Source organism: Equus quagga, chromosome 2 (assembly GCF_021613505.1).
Source record: "Equus quagga isolate Etosha38 chromosome 2, UCLA_HA_Equagga_1.0, whole genome shotgun sequence".
Lineage (NCBI taxonomy): Eukaryota > Metazoa > Chordata > Mammalia > Perissodactyla > Equidae > Equus > Equus quagga.
The window spans coordinates 123,744,408-123,761,298 of NC_060268.1; the positions used below are offsets into that span (position 1 = coordinate 123,744,408).

At 50.2% G+C, this 16,891-nt stretch overlaps 1 protein-coding gene across 18 annotated transcripts in view; it reads left to right on the forward strand.

Annotated features, from left to right (window-relative positions):
* CAMK2G (calcium/calmodulin dependent protein kinase II gamma) overlaps positions 1-16,891 on the forward strand; it is a 55,099-nt gene that overhangs the window by 845 nt on the left and 37,363 nt on the right. For 14 of the 18 annotated variants that reach the window (XM_046652885.1, XM_046652888.1, XM_046652874.1 and 11 more), the window contains exons 2-3: positions 590-684; positions 11,995-12,054. In XM_046652885.1, the coding sequence (XP_046508841.1) occupies positions 590-684; positions 11,995-12,054 (155 nt within the window). The remainder of the gene's footprint in view (positions 1-589; positions 685-11,994; positions 12,055-16,891) is intronic. The other 4 variants (XM_046652873.1, XM_046652877.1, XM_046652886.1 and 1 more) reach the window with 1 other exon arrangement.

Below are 16,891 nucleotides of genomic sequence, written 5' to 3' on the forward strand. Positions count from 1 at the left end.
GGGGGGGGAGCTATTTATGTCTGAGACCCACAACTGCCACAACTGGATCCTCTCTTTCCCTGCTGTCAGTTGAGCTGGGATACAGTGGGAAGAAGCCAGCGTGGGGGATTTGAGCCTCACTTTCCTCACCTTCACTCATGGTTGAGGGAGATTTCTCTCTCAGGCGATTACACCCTCTTTCTAGTCTCTCCTTCCCCTACCTTCAACTATTTCTGCTGAGAGAAGGGCAGGGTCTCTGTTCCCTTCTTCTGATTCCCTTGCCTGGGCCTGCAGGACTGTCCCTGAGATGCAGCAGGTGTGTGTTTTAAGCATTGCCCACCGGCTCCTGATGTATAGCCTGAGGTTGGGGCTGTTGCTTTGCTCAGCGGCTAGATCTGGGGGTGGGAGTGGGGTGGTCCTCCACCCACATTTGTTTAGTGTCATGCAGTGGCCACCATTCTGCCCCATGTTGGATGGTGATGGTCACTATGCTGGTGCCTGTGTAATTTCGACTAAAGGTCTGTTGATAAGAGCATCGCTGTCCTCAGACCTGAAGCATGTCTGTGTCACTCTGCTCGGTGTCCCAGTTCTTTCCCCCTTCTCCCTCCAGGGGTGCTTTCTCTGTGGTCCGCAGGTGTGTGAAGAAAACCTCCACGCAGGAGTATGCAGCAAAAATCATCAATACCAAGAAGTTGTCTGCCCGAGGTGAGTTCCCCATCTTTGCCTCTCCCTGGGGTGCCTCCAAGGGCTACGGCTTCTTCTGAAGATGCTCCTAGAGTTGGGGGCTGTGTGTTTCAGCACTTGGAAAAGAGTTGGAATTTCAGGGTAGACTTTGAAGCCAGGCAGGAGTTGCATGGGGACTGGAAGTGCTCAGGTAGAAAAGAATGAAGAAAATGTAAGAGATGTAGGTAGCTTCAGGGAGGAGTAGTCCCTAAAGGCTCAAAGGAGTTTGGTTTTTAGGAAGGGGGAGGATATGGGGAGTGGTGGGTGGCATGGAATGGATAGGTCTTAATTTGGGTCTTTTGGAGTCTCTGTGTTTGGGGCACTGGTAGCCACTCCTAGGAGCCTGTCTTAGTCCCTGTGCCCCAGTGGTGACTTAGGATGAAGATACAGTAAGTGAACAGCTCTGACAAATCTAGCCTCCCCCTGCCCACCAGGCGGCAGAACAGACTCCCAAGGGAAGGAAATCTGTAAACATCAAGGGAGGCTGCTACTGCTGAAGGCTTCTTGGGAACAAATCCTGCCAGATGAACTTGATTGCTTTTTTGATCAAATTACAAACTTGGTGGTACAGCAGCAGATGCAGTCCGTCCTGGGTGGAGGGTGATGCCTCATGATCTGGAAATCTCAGTGGCCTGGTCTGGGTAGGAGCAGCATTGCCTCAGGGTCTGAGCATTGTGAAGGCCCAGGCCTTGGAGCCTGACTTGCAAGAGCCTCCCAAGTACCTGAGGCGGGGAGCGTAAGGCCCTGCCTTTCACACCTCCAACCTACACTCCCTGTACCTTGTACTGGATGCTTGCCAAACTCACCTCATCTGATAGGTATAGACCCAGCAACGTGTGAAGTGCTCTGTGTATAGGTCTGGTGAGTACGGAGGTATGTGGATAGGTCAGGTCATTGAAGGCTGCAGGGTGCAGCGGGGGGACAAAGGTATGAGACTCAGAGGAAGGAATTAGGGCTGGGCAATAGGATGCCATAAACATATTAAGAGCCAGGACAGATGCCCTGGGGAAGACGTGGGCCATGGCTAGTAATGACCCAGGCATTTCTGGGGTAAGAGATGTAGTAGATGTCTCCAAGCATCAGAGAAGCTATAAAATTCCACAGAGATGACAGTGGGCTTCTGTCATGTTGACGTTATTCTGGGACCTGTTTAGCAGAGCTGAGTCTGCCTCCTGGCTAGGAGGGCTTCTCCCCATCCCCACAAGCACAGTTTGTCTTGCTGTCTCCCTACCAGCCCCCATCTCTTTCTGTTCCTTTACATTGGCTATAAAGTTGACTTATTTGTTTGTTTTTTTTCTCTCTGGGTACCTTGAGTTGGATGCAATTGTTGCCCTAGAGATAGGTGGACAGCCAGATGCCCTCCTCCCCTAGGGTGGGGGGACAGTGCAGTGGGCTGGGCTCTTTGGCAGACATCCTCTGGCCAAGGATGCAGGGTGCAGGCAGGGACGATGGTTTGAGAATGGATGCCTCCCTATGCCCACACAGCATGGCCCTGGGGCTGGTGTCTGGTGTCTCCAGTTAATGATGCAATGCTTCGCTTTCCTCATCTCACCAGTATCCTCTGACCCAGGGGTGAGGGAGGTAGAGACAGCTGGGAGCTGAACTCTGGCATGTGAGGATAGCTGATGTGGTAACTTTGTGGAGCTGCCTGCCTTGGGCTGTCATTTTCCACTCCTTCCCTACTCACCCGAACTTCCTTGATCTGTGTGATTATGTCCCTTTCCCGTCCTCACGTCCTTTCAACCCTGTCCTGTCTTTCCCAACTGAAATCTTTCTTTCTCTGCCCAAGCTGGATGAGATTTGATTTCCGTTTGATTTTCTTTCCCCAAGAAGAAGATTCTTGTGTAAGATCATATGCTTCAGACAGCAACTCCCCCTCTCTCGATATGGTTATGCCAAGTCTGGGGCTCTGTTGTGTAGCTTTTGTGCCAAGTTAACTTTGGAACAGAGGCCTGGTCCTGGCTGATGGGCATAGATGCCAACAAGAAGGGTCAGGAATATGTAAGTGTCAGTACTGTTCAGAGGTGGGAGAGTGAGAGGGTGTTGTCTTGGAGATGGAGGGAGCAAGCCAGAGACTACTGTAGGTGTGGGCGTGGGGGATGTGAGCTCCTGGAGAGGGTTGGGCCAGGGTGCCCACTAGGCTGGCGCCCATGGGGTTGGGGAGTGAAGGCCGTGGCTTCCCTGCAGCCTCTCAGTTTACGCTGTATATTTTATAAAGGTGCAGCAGCTGGGGCTGGGTTTCACTCGTTACTGTCTGTCTGTCTAGGGCTCCGCAGGTGTTGGATTTCTGTGTCTGGGAATGTGGTGGGCTCACCAAGGTCATCCATGATGGTCTAAAGGAGCTTGGTGTGTTTGCTCTCTCCTTGCCTGTTTTCTTTCTTGTTTATGATTCTCTGTGCTGCAAACCAAAAGGAAAGGAAGAGGGTATTGAGCTGCTTCACCTTGGCATCCATGGTGAGGTGGTCCAGGAGGCATGGGGTGAAATCTCCAGATCTTGTAGGGGGTCAGATCTGGATAGGAATCCTTCCTTTGCTGTGTTGCTTCTTGTCATTGTAGCCTCAGAGGCCCATGGCAGTGGCTGTGTTACAAGGTAGGGACTTAACATGGCTGTGCATCGAGACCGTCTTTGACTGCAGGCCTGTCTACACGAAGTCACTGAAAGTCACGTAACGTCACTCCATTTGCTTTTTGGAACAGCGATAGGTGTGGAGTTGGGGCTCTTAAGGGAGCCCATGGTTCCAAGCTTAGCTCTCAGCTAGGCTGAAGGAGGCATTTAAAAAAGGCTTGGATGCAGGCACTAGTGGGCCAGGTGATGGCAATGATAAGTCGTTATTTTAAGATTTAAGAGCACTCCCCACCCCCCAGGAGCCTGAGCCCTTATGTCTTTTTTTTATTTTTACATCTTCATATTCCCTTCTTATCTTTATTCATATGCATATAGATTTTCACCTCGTGGAGCATAGCATTTTATATCTCACTCTCTTGCTTATATCCAAAGCATTTCCCTGTATTGCTACAGTTGAAGGGCAAATGGTCCTTTCTTTCTTCTGCATAATTTAAGATTTATCCTTGGAACAATTAGCATCATAAGAAACCTCTGTATTTGGACCATTTACCTGGATTCCAATTGCTTTTACTACTGTGGATACTTGGCCCTACTTAGAGATGCTACTAGAAACAATATTATGAAATGTGTTACAGCACTTGCTGTATTTATCCATTTATTTAATCTGTATACCTCATGTGAAGAAATTTCTATTGAAGCTAAATACATTTAGGAAAAGCTTTCCTCTTCTTGAGGACCTGGGTGGTAAGGTAGGCACCATATCTGTTTCTTTACTTCTGTGTAGGTAGGGCCTAGCAAAGTGCCTGATACATACCCAGCCTACACATGGTGAATGAATGGATTAAGAGGACTATGTAACTAATCATGGTTGCCTTTTGGCTTTGGCTTTCAGGAAACTCAGAGCCAAGTTGCTGGAACCCTTGTACCTTGGTGCTGGCTTGGGTTCCCCCTTTCTGATCCATGGAGCCACGGTGTAGGCCTGACACAGCTGTTGGAGAGGACAGATGAGGTTAAAGGGCTGTGCTTGGAGAATAAGGCAGGTGGGAGATGTAGGAAGACAGTGTAGCTTATGATTCTTCCTTCCTTGTCATTAATGGCCTTATAAAGCAATGTTGAGACTTCCTCCAAGCAACGATGTTCAATTTTAGTGTGCGTAGAGATCACCTTGAGTACTGGTTAAAAATGCAGATTCCTGGGCTCTGTCCACAGAGATTCTACCTCAGGAGATCTGGGGTGGGGCCCCAGAATCTACATTTTTAACAAATGCCCTAGTGACTTTCATGCAGGTGGTCCCTGATCCACGCTTTAAGAAATGCCATTTAAAATCTGCAACAGCAGCAAGAATTACTCTTGCCATGTTCTTTGAGATTTACCAGAGACACCTTGGCTCAGCCTGCTCCAGGGGTATCTCTGCTGGTATGTGGCCATCTGTGCACATGGGCTGTTCTGTGTTTACGGGACTCATTCTGAGCCCCCAGAATGGGATGTCATGTCCATGTCATGTCCATGGTTGTGGCAGGCCGAGTGGCTGGGGTTGTGGCATGTTGGCCACAAGAAGGGCAAAGGCTGTCCCTTTTTGCATCCAGCTGGCCCTGGGTATTGAAATAGGATCCCCCTGGGTGGTGCCAGCTGAAAGGCCCCACCCCCTTAGTGTTGACCTGAGTAGCCCCCATGACATTTGTGTCCCCTGTGGTATCTCCAAGTGAGACTTTCCTGTTAAGGATCTGGGTGAAGTGAGGAGAGGAACAGAGGGGAGGGTGAAGCACCAATGAGGGAGGGAGAGAAGGAAGAGAAATCTAGGCAGTGCTAGAACTCTAGGACTCTTGGACTTGAGGAAGCATTTAAGGAGGTTGTATTCAAAACCATGCTTTCCCCCTGAGGATAAGACAGCCCAATTTCTGTTGACTAGAAATGGGCATCCTGTATATAAGTGACTGAGCTCCTCTGATTCTTCCCTCTAAGTGGATGAGGAAGCAGCCTGGAGGTCATTTCTCTGTGCCAAGGCTTATACTGGGCTGGTTTTGTCATACAGTGAGCTGTGTGACTTAGCTCAGACAGCACTGGCATGTCACCCTGCCCTTCTACCCACCTTCCCAGAGTGCCTTTGGATGCTGGCATCATGGGGTGGGGATGGAGGTTGGAAGGTGGCCCCATCCCATAGGAGAGGCCTCTGCTTTCTTCCTGCTGCTTGCTCTGGTCCCTTGTTAGAAGCTGTGCTCCAAGCTTTGAGTCTGTGCTGAAACCCTAGAGGTGAGTTGCTGACCCCATTCTCTGCTGAGGCTGGAGACAGGGAAGGGGAGGAGTGGGTGTGACAGACTCCTGTCCCCGTCTCTGTGCTTGCTGCTCTCTGGACAGTCATGGCAGGCCCATAAGGGCCTGATCCCATGGGTGCCAAACAGGTGGTGACAGGAAGAGATGGGTACTTTGTACCTCGAGTGCCTCACAGCAGAGGCCCTTTGTCATCTGCCCACAGCCAGACAGCTCTGCCCCAGGGCCACTGGGGAAACCAAGGCACAAAAGTTTGGTTGGTTTATTTTGAGCTGTAGGTAATGCCAATGGTTTTGCCAGCGCTCCAACCCCAGCATCCTCAAGCAGTGTGGTCTTCACTTACCCCTTGGCTCCTTTCTTTAAAACACAAGTTCTGGCTATTTTGTTCCTGTGATGAATCCTGATATATCACCCCCCACCCACCCCGCCTCTCCATCTAGGTTCAGAACTCTAAGTGCAGTGGAGCAAATCCCTCCTTCCTGCTGGCTGAGGCCTCGCTCTCGTCCATGCCCTCCTCTCTGGGTACAGACCTCTCTATGGTGGGAATATTTCCAGCCAGTCCCCCCAGCACCATCTCTAGATGCTGGGCCCTATCAGCAGCAGCAGCAGCTTCCCATCTGCTCCCTTCTTTTCTCCTCCCTTTCTTTCCCCTCCCCCGCTTGCTGCTGCCCTGGGAGGAGCTATTTTTAGGGTCTGCTTCCTGGGATGTTTTACTTGGGGCTGGTTACCATGAAGGAAATGTCACCAAAACAGTGGGTAAAGGCTGCAGGCTCCCTGAGCCCTGCTGGGGGCATGGAGAGCTCAGCGGCTGACCCTGTTCTGGCCCTTGAGACTGTCCAGAGTGTCCAGAAGCAGAGCCTTGCCTTCTTGGGGCTTGCTAGTGACCCCATGGGGATTTTCTCCATCCAGTCTGGTTTGGGAGACTTTTGCTATGGGGCTCCTTTCCCTCCTTAGTTAAGGCTTCTCTTGTCTTAAGAGCCGAAGGCCAAAGTGGGGCTCAAGTCTTTGTGTCACCTGGTTAAAACTGCTCGAGTTAGGACTGAAGAGAAGGGGAGGGCACCAGGTTAAGGGACAGAGCCTTGGGGGTTCATGTAGGCACATTTCAGATCCCGTCCCACTGTATTCACAGCCCTCAGCTAGTCCCCAGGTATATATATGGGTGTGAAGGAATTAGAAGCCATGGCCCCCACTCTTACATGGTGAATGGACTTTGCTCTTAATTGGAGACTCTTTGCACCTTTAGAGTGAGATTCAAAGAGGAAGGGATGTGGCGTCACAGTGTCAGGGTGAGGTCAAAGGGATTGTGGCTTGGGATCCCCACTGGTCAATGCCCAAGGCCAGGGGCTGTTATAAGCAGCTGGGGAATGTGGATTATGACACCAAATCCCTATGCTGCCCTTGTTTCTAGTCCTCAGAGTGATGCCTCAGGGGCCAGACAGGGGCCTCTACTGCTTGGGAAGGAGGAAGGAGTACTCAGGGCGGGCAGCAAGAGGAGAAGCCCCACATCGAGTGTCTGAAATCAATGGGGCTATACGAAGCTTCTCACGATCCATGTTGGGGCCACAGGCGTAGGCCTTTGAAATACTCAAAAAGTCAAGGATGTCATTGCGATTGGAACTTGGAGAGGGTCTTCATAGTCAGAGTAGGGATCTGTGTCCTTTCTTGCTCACAGAGGGTCGTCTATTTAGGTGGCAGCAGGATCTTCTTTGAAGCTAATGCTGGCATTTGTGGTTTTAGAGAAATGTCACTAAATCAGCAGGCATGTCCCTGCAGGGCCATGGAGAATCCGAGGCCAACCCTCCCTGGCCCCCAATCCTATGGGGGAAGGAAAGTGCATAGGCCCCTTCCCTGCTGGGGGCCTAGGGGAGAGGTGGTTCCAGGGCTCTGCCTCCTCTTTGCCACGGGCTGTCTCCTCACTGTCTGCTTCCTCTTTTCTACCTCCCTTGGCATATCTGGTCACTCCTCGCTGCCTTTCCCTTGAAGGATATTTGGCCTTTGTGGTGCCCTGGGCCAAGTCTTGAAGTGCTTGGGCAGAAGGTGGGAGAGGCAAGGCCTCCAGGGATCTTTATGTTCCCTGGCCTGGCTCTACCCTGGTGGGCTGTTGGGGAAGGCCTGAAACAGGTTTTGATAACAGCTGCTTCTGCTTTCTGCTCCTGTTGCTACTCTGCTCTTGAGGGGGAAAACCTTGCAGAAGGCTGTGGTTGGAGCTGGGCTGAAGGCCGGCAGGGGTGGGTCTCTCCATGGTAGTAGCACACAGGCAGGCAGGAAGTGGCCCTGTGCAAAAGCGGGAAGTGGCTGTTGTCAAACAGGAAGGGGGGGCTGGGCCGTGTGAGGGGGTGGGGACAAGCCCATAGAAAAGTGGGTGGGAAGAGGGTCAGCCTTGGAAGATCTGAGCTGTTCCCTAGGAACAGTGAGCTCAGTGGTCACTAGAAGGAGGGATGTCTCAAGGGAGAAGGCCACCTTTGTGACAAGAGTACCGGCTGGTGTGTTATCACCTTGGGTTGCTGAGCCAGGCCCTAGACCTACCACTGTGGACCAAGCCAGTTCAGTGACCTTGCCACTTTTGGGGTTGGGGATGCTGAGTTTAGCCAGCACACCCCTTGCATCTGGGAAAGATGCTTTACAGACCATGCTTGTTGCTGAAACACCGCTGCTGTTGAGGTAGACCGCTCTGCTTTTTCCCAGACATGGAGCAACCCCGGAGGGGGCTACAGGACAGGAAGTATGGGGGAAAGGGACAAGAGACAACAGCTGGAGAGGCTGTGCTTGGTGTAAGGAGGCAGGGAGAGTGTGGTGGGCAGAAACCACCTGGCTCATTGAGCAGAGCTTCTGGATGGCAGGGTGTCACAACCGGGCAGGCTGAGGCCAGGGAAGAGGAGGGATCCCACAGACATCAGCACCTGCTGGGCTGTTCTCTCTCTGAGGAGCACCTGTTGCTAACCTTCACTTGCAGGCTATAGACATGGGTGGGCTCTACCAAAATAGGAGGGACACCACTGCCCCCAGGAGGGCTGCTGGGGAGCTGGGTCAGAGGGCTCAGTTGGTGCGTTGTGGACCCTGTGGCTGCCCCTGCTGAGGGAGAGTGGGTCTAGCTCTCTCAGTGTCTCTGGTGATAGCCATGGCCACAAGCCCAGCCTGGGAGGCCTCCTCTGTCTTATTACTGCGCCCTTGGAAAGGAGGCTATCCCTGTGTGCCAGGCACTGTGCTGAGCATTTACCCAGTTACCTTATTTAATCCACAGATATCACTGCCTCCGTTTTAGAAGTGAGGAAACTCCCAAGATATGTGCCTGGCTTACCTCACCTCCTTTGGGTCCTAATCAAATGCCACCTCCTCACTGAGGCTTTCCCTGACCGCCCTATTTAAATCTACACTCTCCCCCTCCCCTGCTTTATTTTTCTATATTTTCCACATCATGGCACTTGCCACAACATTGTATCATCCAATTCTTGTTGTCTTTCCGGCCCCCTACCCAGACCCACTAGAATGTCAGCTCCCTCAGGGTGGGGCTTGCTGTCTCTTTTGTTCACTGCCGTATCCCCAGCATTTAGAACAGTGCCTGTCACATAGTAGGCCTCAATAAATATTTTTTGGATGAATGAATGAGGCTCAAATGGGTTTAATAACTCACCCAATATGGCAGCACTGGGACTCAATCTAGGGCTGTCTGACTCCAAAACTGATGTGCTAATGGCTGGATTCCATGACTGAGGATCAGAGTGAGGACCAAGGCACAGCCTCAGGTTCAGAGAAGACATAGGCCTCACCCAGAATGTGGGGCTCTGCTTCTTGGAGTTAGGGTTAAATTAAGTGACTGACAAGGACCCTCTGGACTCTGGGCAGCTCCTTCAAGGAGCCGGGAATGTGAGTCTGTCTCTCTCCTCTTCCCGCTCTGAGTCAGTGGTAAAGCCAGAGCACCCCTATTTTTAATGCTGTTCCTGTTGTAGAACTGTAACCATTAGCCAGTAAGAGACTTAAGGGAGGAGATAAACATTAATCTTCTGGGCCTTCCCCTCAGCTACCACCTCCACATTGCAAGATGCTGTTCTCCTGCACCTGCCTGGGCAGCCAAGCCTGAGAGTTGTGGGTTGAAGGGTAGTGAGGTGAGTGGTCAGAGACGAGGGCCGGTGAGTTTGTACCTTTGGGGCTGGCTAGCTTGGTACCTCCATCCTAAGTCTAGGGGCGGGGGAGAGGAAGGTGGGTATCCCTGACATCTAGCTAGATCTGGAAGAAGCAAGCCCCCCTGCCACCAGTCAGGGCTAGCACTGCTTCCTTCTACCTTCCTTCCTTCTAGCACTTCCTTCCTACTACCCCAACCTCTGAAATTCCCCGGGACTGAGGGATCCCAGGCGATGTGGGAATGTGGTGTTACCTGGGGTTCTCCTGGCTGCATCCTGGTCAGTGGTCATGCTGAACCTGAGGACTGGAAGGAATGCCTGACCCAGATCTTTGGGCAGCAGGGATGGATTAACTGGGCAGCAGGAACTAATCTCTGCCTATCCCCACCTCCTCCTTCCACAAAGCAGAGCTGTCGCTAGAGGGAAAGTTTAGGACAAGCTCGGATTGGTTGGTAAAACAATAAATGTGAAATAAATCCCAGTTCTGTCCCTTTCCTGCTGTAGGGCCTTGGGCAAGTTACTTAACTTCTGTGGGCCTCAGTTTCATCATCTGTGAAATGGGGACAGTCATAGCACCTACCTGGTAGGATGGTTGTGAGACTCATAGGAGGCTTTTCAGAGGCTCTCTGCTCTTGAGGTAGAGGTAGGGTGGGCAGGAATCACTTGTCGGATGTGGATGTGAAGTCACCTGCCTTGGTCTGGAGAAGTTGAGGTGAACTGGACTATGCCCCACAAATCCTGGAGTCTTTTTTTTTTGAGGAAGATCAGCCCCGAGCTAACATCCTCCAGCAATCCTCCTCTTTTTGCTGAGGAAGACTAGCCCTGAGCTAACATCCGTGCCCATCTTCCTCTACTTTGTACGTGGGGCACCTGCCATAGCATGGCTTGATAAGTGGTGTGCAGATCCACACTCGGGATCCAAACTGGTGAACCCCAGGCTGCCAAAGCAGAATGTGCGAACTTAACTGCTGCGCCACTGGGCCGGCCCCAAGCCTGAAGTCTTTACTGATGCTCTCACTTTTCTTTATCCTTTTGTCATATCATAGTGATGGCGAATGAGGACTCTAGGCTTAGACCACCTGTATCCACTGCAGGTTACTTTAACTTTTTAAGCCTCAGTTTCCTCATTTGTAATGTGATGGAACTAATCCAATCCCTTACTTCATAGGGTTTCCTTGAGGATGAAATAAGATAATCCATGCCTCTGCCTGGCATATAGCAAATAGTAGTTATTACTACTGCTGTTGATCTTATTGATAAACCCTTATTAAGCCCCTGTTATGAAGGGAACTCGATAAAGCACCACTTTGAAGGTCCCACCCTTTGAAGAGCTTGTGACCAAAAGATAACTGAGTAACATATGATGTGAGAATTCTAAGAGGTACAGTGGGAGGTAGGAGGGTGGTCATAGCAGGGAGAAGTCGCAGTCTACTGAGACGAACAGGGAAGACTTTGTGAAGGAGGTGGCTTTTGTCAGGATCCCAGCAAGAAGAATTAGGGAGGGAGAGTTGGGCGGGCTTCTAGTCGCCTTGCTTTGATTTGAGTAGCAGCATCCTATTTCTGCTTCCTGGGGCTCTGCCTTCCTCTGGAAGAAATTGACCAACACAGCTCACTTGAATCTAGGGACTCTTGGCTTCTGGTCATTTCACCAAATCAGTTACCCCAGAACCTGAGTGTCAAGAGGTCAGAGCTCACAGCAGTGGGTGGCCAAGAGGATCCTGGGGAGAAGCAGGATTTCTATAAAGTAATAGTACCAACCTCATAGAGTTGTTATGAGGATAAGTTAAAAGATGTATCTCCCTGGTGTAGAAGTAAGCTCTCAATAAATGTTAGCTATTATTATTTTTTTTTTCAAATCATCATTATCATCATCATCATTTTGTTGTCAGCATCATTGTGTTTCAGGGCGGCTATGAAGACTAAATCAGAGAATACATGCAAAACTCCTAGCACAGTGTCTGGTCATGGAGTAGGTGCTCAGTAAAACTTAGCTGCTATTAGTATTTCTAACAAGAAAGAGATTCTGCCCCCATCCTCCCACCCCCGGCCCATTGAAGTCCCTGCTTTAGTGGAAAGAGCACTGGAGTTTTAGTTGAAGACCTGGATTCAGATCCTAGCTCTGCCACTCAGCAGCTTGAGGTCTTTTCCTAACGCATTTCCTCACCTGGAAAAGGTGGTGGTAATACCTGTCTCCAGGATTGCCGTGCCTTGCTGCATTAATTCAGCAAATCATAAAAAAGTGCACAGTTGGTGCCTAAGAATTGAAGGAATATGAATAGCCAGGTGGCCACGAATAGAATGAATGGTTGATGGCTTTTGTTTTCTCTCTTCTGCTTTTAGATCACCAGAAACTAGAACGTGAAGCCCGGATATGCCGACTTTTAAAACATCCAAACATTGGTAAGTGTCCTTGGGCATTTTGTAGAAACTGGGAGGAAGAGATCTGCTGCTTTTGTGTATGGAACCATTTCTGTCCCTGGGCCTTTGCTTGGTGTCTTTTTAGCAGCCGTGTCTTGCTCAGAATTCTGGCATTCTAGTTTAGGGACCTGAGTGGCTCCATCCCTGTGGTGCCGTCTCAGGGCTGGGATGTGAGCTATCCGGAGAGGTTTCAGACTTCCTTTCTTCCTCTCCCCTTCTGGCTTTGGGCTGAGGTCCAGGGTCCTCAGTCTGTGAGGCTCTGGGCTAGTAGCCTGCCAGCATCCCTCACCAGGGACCTTCCCCAGCGGTCATAAAAGGGTCCGGATTTTGTTTCTGGACTTGAAAGAGTTTTGTTCCTGTTGCAGTATCGTGCACACTCTGGGGGTTTCCATGGCGCTCCCGTTTGTGTTCCCCAGAGCCAGGAAAGCAAGTTGCCCACCCGCCTGGCTTCTCTGGAGAAGGGATGGAAGGAGCCACTCACATGGGGAAGGAGAAAAAATTAAGAAGATTTCTCTCTGCTCCCACCCTGACTTGGGGAACAAGAGCACATTGTTGGTTGTTCTAAAGCCTGAGGAGGTTTGCCTTCCACAACCCACTCCGGCTCAGTTTTACATTGTTTAGCTGAAATAGTCTTTGCCAGAAGCGTTGGCCCTGATTTGGTGCTTTTTGCAGAGGGGACAGAAACTGGGCTGGCTGCAGTATCTGAGCAGAAACCCCAGTCTTGACTTGAGGCAGAGCAGAGAGCATCTCCTAGGTTTTTGCAGAAAGCCCTGAGTCATCACAAAGAACAACACGTGTTCCGTGCTCCTCTGGCATGGCCTAAATAACAGGGCTCCCACAGTGCCTTAGAGGCCGCCTGGTCTGCTCTGTTGGTGGCCAGGGCTGTGAGGCCAATTGCTGAAGCTTGATGCTTCCTCCAGAGCTACTTAGCCTCTGGCTTCCCAGATCTGGGGCTAGAATGCTCAGCATGAGCTATTACATGGGAAGAGCTGAGGTCGTACTCCAGCCCAAGGGGAGAGGAGCAGAGGTAACCAGAACTCCAACTATACAGGGCTTCATAGATTGTAGTCAGCAGCTTGGATTAGTCCAGAGCAGACTGGCATAGCCAGGGCTCAGCTCTGCCTGATATAGTATGTTCCACGGAGCTAGCACCTCTCAGCCAGTGGGTCCTGGGCCTGGAACTGTTGGAGCTCCTGTCTGATCTCTGAAGTTAGACCCACACCTGAAAATGGCACCGTGGGGACCAACATGTTACCTTGGGTAGGAGAGAGATGATGGAGAAGAATAGCTGGAACAGCAGTCACAAATTTAGGCATGTTTCATTTGGCCGGCTCGTGGGTCTAAAAATATTTTTATTATTTGCCAGTATTTGAAAATGAGATTTCACATTTAAAAAAAAATTCTGTTCTCTGGTCTTTCAAATCAGAAGGCTTAGCTCTGCTGAGCCCACATCCATGCGTGGCCAGAATCAGCTGGGGCTCGGCAGTGGCTGCCCCTTTAGCCCACTAGCCACTGTCCTTGCCACTCCTCGTTATCCCACATTTGCACTACCCATGTGATCCCTGCAGGCTTTGTGAGCTTGTGACCTCTGACCTGGAAGTTCCAGAACAGGAAGAAAAAGCATAGGGGTAACTAAAGCCATCCACAAGCACTAGTCCTGGATCTCAGAGTCCGAGGACAGTAACTTCCTTTCCTTATACTCCTGTGACCAACATGAAGGGAGGCGAACAAGCGGTGGGGTAGATCATGTAGGAGGCAGAAGCATGGCTGCATCACCTACAACACGGGTGTGGTTGACCACAGAGGGTTAGGGTGGGATGAAAACAATTGTGAAATGACCAAGAAGGATAAAATCGAGATTCTAGCTGAAAAAAGTCCTACCCTGCTTTCTGTGTATTTCTAGAAATTAAGTATATACTTTTTGGCCTTTCAGACTTCACTTGGTTTGGTCACTCTTTTTTTTTTTTTTACCACTTGCCCCCAGCTCAGAATTAAGGCAGACAGAGGGACCATCTACCCCAACCATCTGCTCTGTTAGGGAGGCAACAAGAGCCAGGCAAGGCACACTCGCTTTGTCAGCATCTGATTGCTTCCATTTCATGACTGCTCCCAGATCCTGAGGGATATTGGTCTGAGGCCCTGAGGTCAAAGGCAGGGAGAGAGAAAGGTGAATCAGGACTGTGTCCTGGGAGAGTTGGCTGGTCAGGCTTTCTGGCTTCCAGTGGGAACCAGGGCTCCTGGAGATGTGGCAGAACTGCAGGTCCAGGAGGTGAGGGTTGCTCTGGATCCTGACCTGGCTCGTGGCAGGAGATGAGGCAGTTTTGTCTCCGTAGTTCACTATTCCTCTCCTCTCTCTGCTGCTCCATCCTTCAGAGCTGTGGCCCTTTTGGCTTCAGCCTCTTTAACTCCATCCTGGAGGGATACAAGTGGACCAGCCCAATAGTGGTACAGATTTGAAGAAGACAAGAGCATAGAGCACACAGTCAACCTCTGGTTCTGTCAGGCTTGGAGGCACTTGAATTCAGAAGGGTATTTGGTGCAAGAAGCCAGGCATCCCCAGTTTTTTCCCTAATAGATATCCTGTCTCCGGAGTTAAAAGTCTGTTGGAAGAGTGAACCCACATGTAAACCATGGACTCTGGGTGATAATGATGTGTCAGTGTAGGTTCATCAAGTGTAACGAATGTGATGGTTGGGTAGGGGATGTTGATGGTGGGGGAGGTTGTGTGTGTATGGGGACGAGGGTATGTGGGAGCTCTTTGTACTTTCTGCTCAGTTTTGCCATGAACCCAAAATGGCTCTAAAAAGTAAAGTCTATTGGGACTAGGCTGGTGGCATAGTGGTTAAGTTTGCACACTCCTCTTTGGCAGCCTGTGGTTCATGGGTTCAGATCCTGGGTGTGGACCTACACACTGCTCATCAAGCCATGCTGTGGCGGTGTCCCACATACAAAATAGGAGATTGGCACAGATGTTAGCTCAGTGCAAACTTCCTCACCAAAAAACTAACTAACTAACTAAAGTCCCTAGTTAAAAAAAAAAAAAGCCTGTTGGTAATGAGGCCTACTGCAGAAATTGAAACAGCCCTGGAGGATGTGACCAGAGGTGTGGAGTTGAGAGGAGAAGGTGGTAGTGCTGATTATCTAAAGTCAGAATGGAGTGTGTTCTTCCTGTGATCTGCTTGCTCCCTGCTCTGAATTCCTCTGATGAATAGACTCTGTCTTCCTTCATGCTGAGCTGCCCCAGCAGTTTCCATCACAGTCTGGCACTGGGGTTTAGAGCAGCACTTCTCAAACTTTCATGTGTTCATGAATCACCTAGGGATCGTGTTAAAATTCAGATTCTGATTTAGTAGGTCTGAGGTGGATCTGAGCTTGTCCCCAAGTGATGCTCACATGCAGAAGCAGAGGTCTGTGGCTTTGGCATCGTCTTCCAGGTTTGAATCTGAGATTTGCTGTTTGGTAGCTGTGACCTCCAGCACACTATTTCACCCACCTGTGCTTCTGTTCTGTTATCTGTGCCTCTTTATGGAGTTGTGAGAGGGTTCAGCAAGCAAAGGAGGCCTAGGAAATAAATGGAGATAATGGAAGTGGAGATTCCAGCTCCCAGAAGTGATCTTTCCTAAAGCCCTAGTCCCAACTCAGTTCACGAGTTATTCAAGTGAGGCTGCCTTTTACCTTGGGCCCAGGGCCCATTCAGCTAACAGTAGTGTAGCAGAAACAGTTACAAAGAAAAAGAAGAAAACATTAGATTATGACAGAGCAGCTCCCAAATCCTTGCTCACCTGCTCCTGGGGGGCAGCCTCCGTCCTCCACCAGCCCCCACTGTGGACATTAACAGTGACACCTTGTCAGTACTTTTTTGACTGAAGTTTATTAGTTAAAATCTGGCATATTGTTGGGTGGTCTTGTTTTTGTTTTTTGAGGAAGATTAGCTAACTGCTGCCAGTCCTCCTCTTTTTGCTGAGGAAGACTGGCCCTGAGCTAACATCCATGCCCATCTCCCTCTACTTTATATGTGGGACACCTGCCACACCATAGCTTGCCAAGTGGTGCCATGTCTGCACCCAGGATCCGAACCTGTGAACCCTGGGCTGCCGAAGCGGAACATGCGCACTTAGCTGCTGCACCACCGGGCCAGCCCCTGTTGGGTGCTTTTTAAACATTGGAAATAGTGGCAACATTTGGGTTGTGGCTTTGTCAGGTATGAAACATCAAGTAAGAGCATTTAGGTATTTTTTTGGCTTGTTCTTCCTTTCACAGTTTGTGAAGAACAATAATTAGGTTTATCGCAGTAAATGCTCTATAGTCCTTTTCCCAGATCTTCCTGTCTGTAGATTGGCCTGGCCCTCCTTGGCCTTCATGCCCTTTCATTACTGTGCAATGGGCTGGGTGTCAGATTATTTTATTCCACACATCCATAGCATCCTTTGCTTCTGCCTCACAGCCCTCAAGCACAGTCGTGCTTAGTTACATATTTGTGTAAGTGCTGGTTTAAAGCCTGTCTTCCCCGTTCACCTGGAAGCTCCGAGATGGCAGGGCTGGGTTTTTCTCTTCTTTACAGCCATAGCCGTGGCATGTACAGCCACGCTTGCTTCAGGGAAGGTGCTGAATGAACATTGATGAGCAAGTCAGAATGGCCAAGGCTAGTGGGGACAGGTTGAAGCTCCTTTGCTGAAGAGGATAGAGGAAGTGACTCCCTAGCAGGCAATTCTGCAATATCAAGGATCTTGAAGTTGGTTTGTTTTGGCTTCAAGTCTTGGTTCTACCGTTTAGTGTGACCTTGAATGAGTTTCTTTTGGAGCCTTAGTTTCCTGTCCTG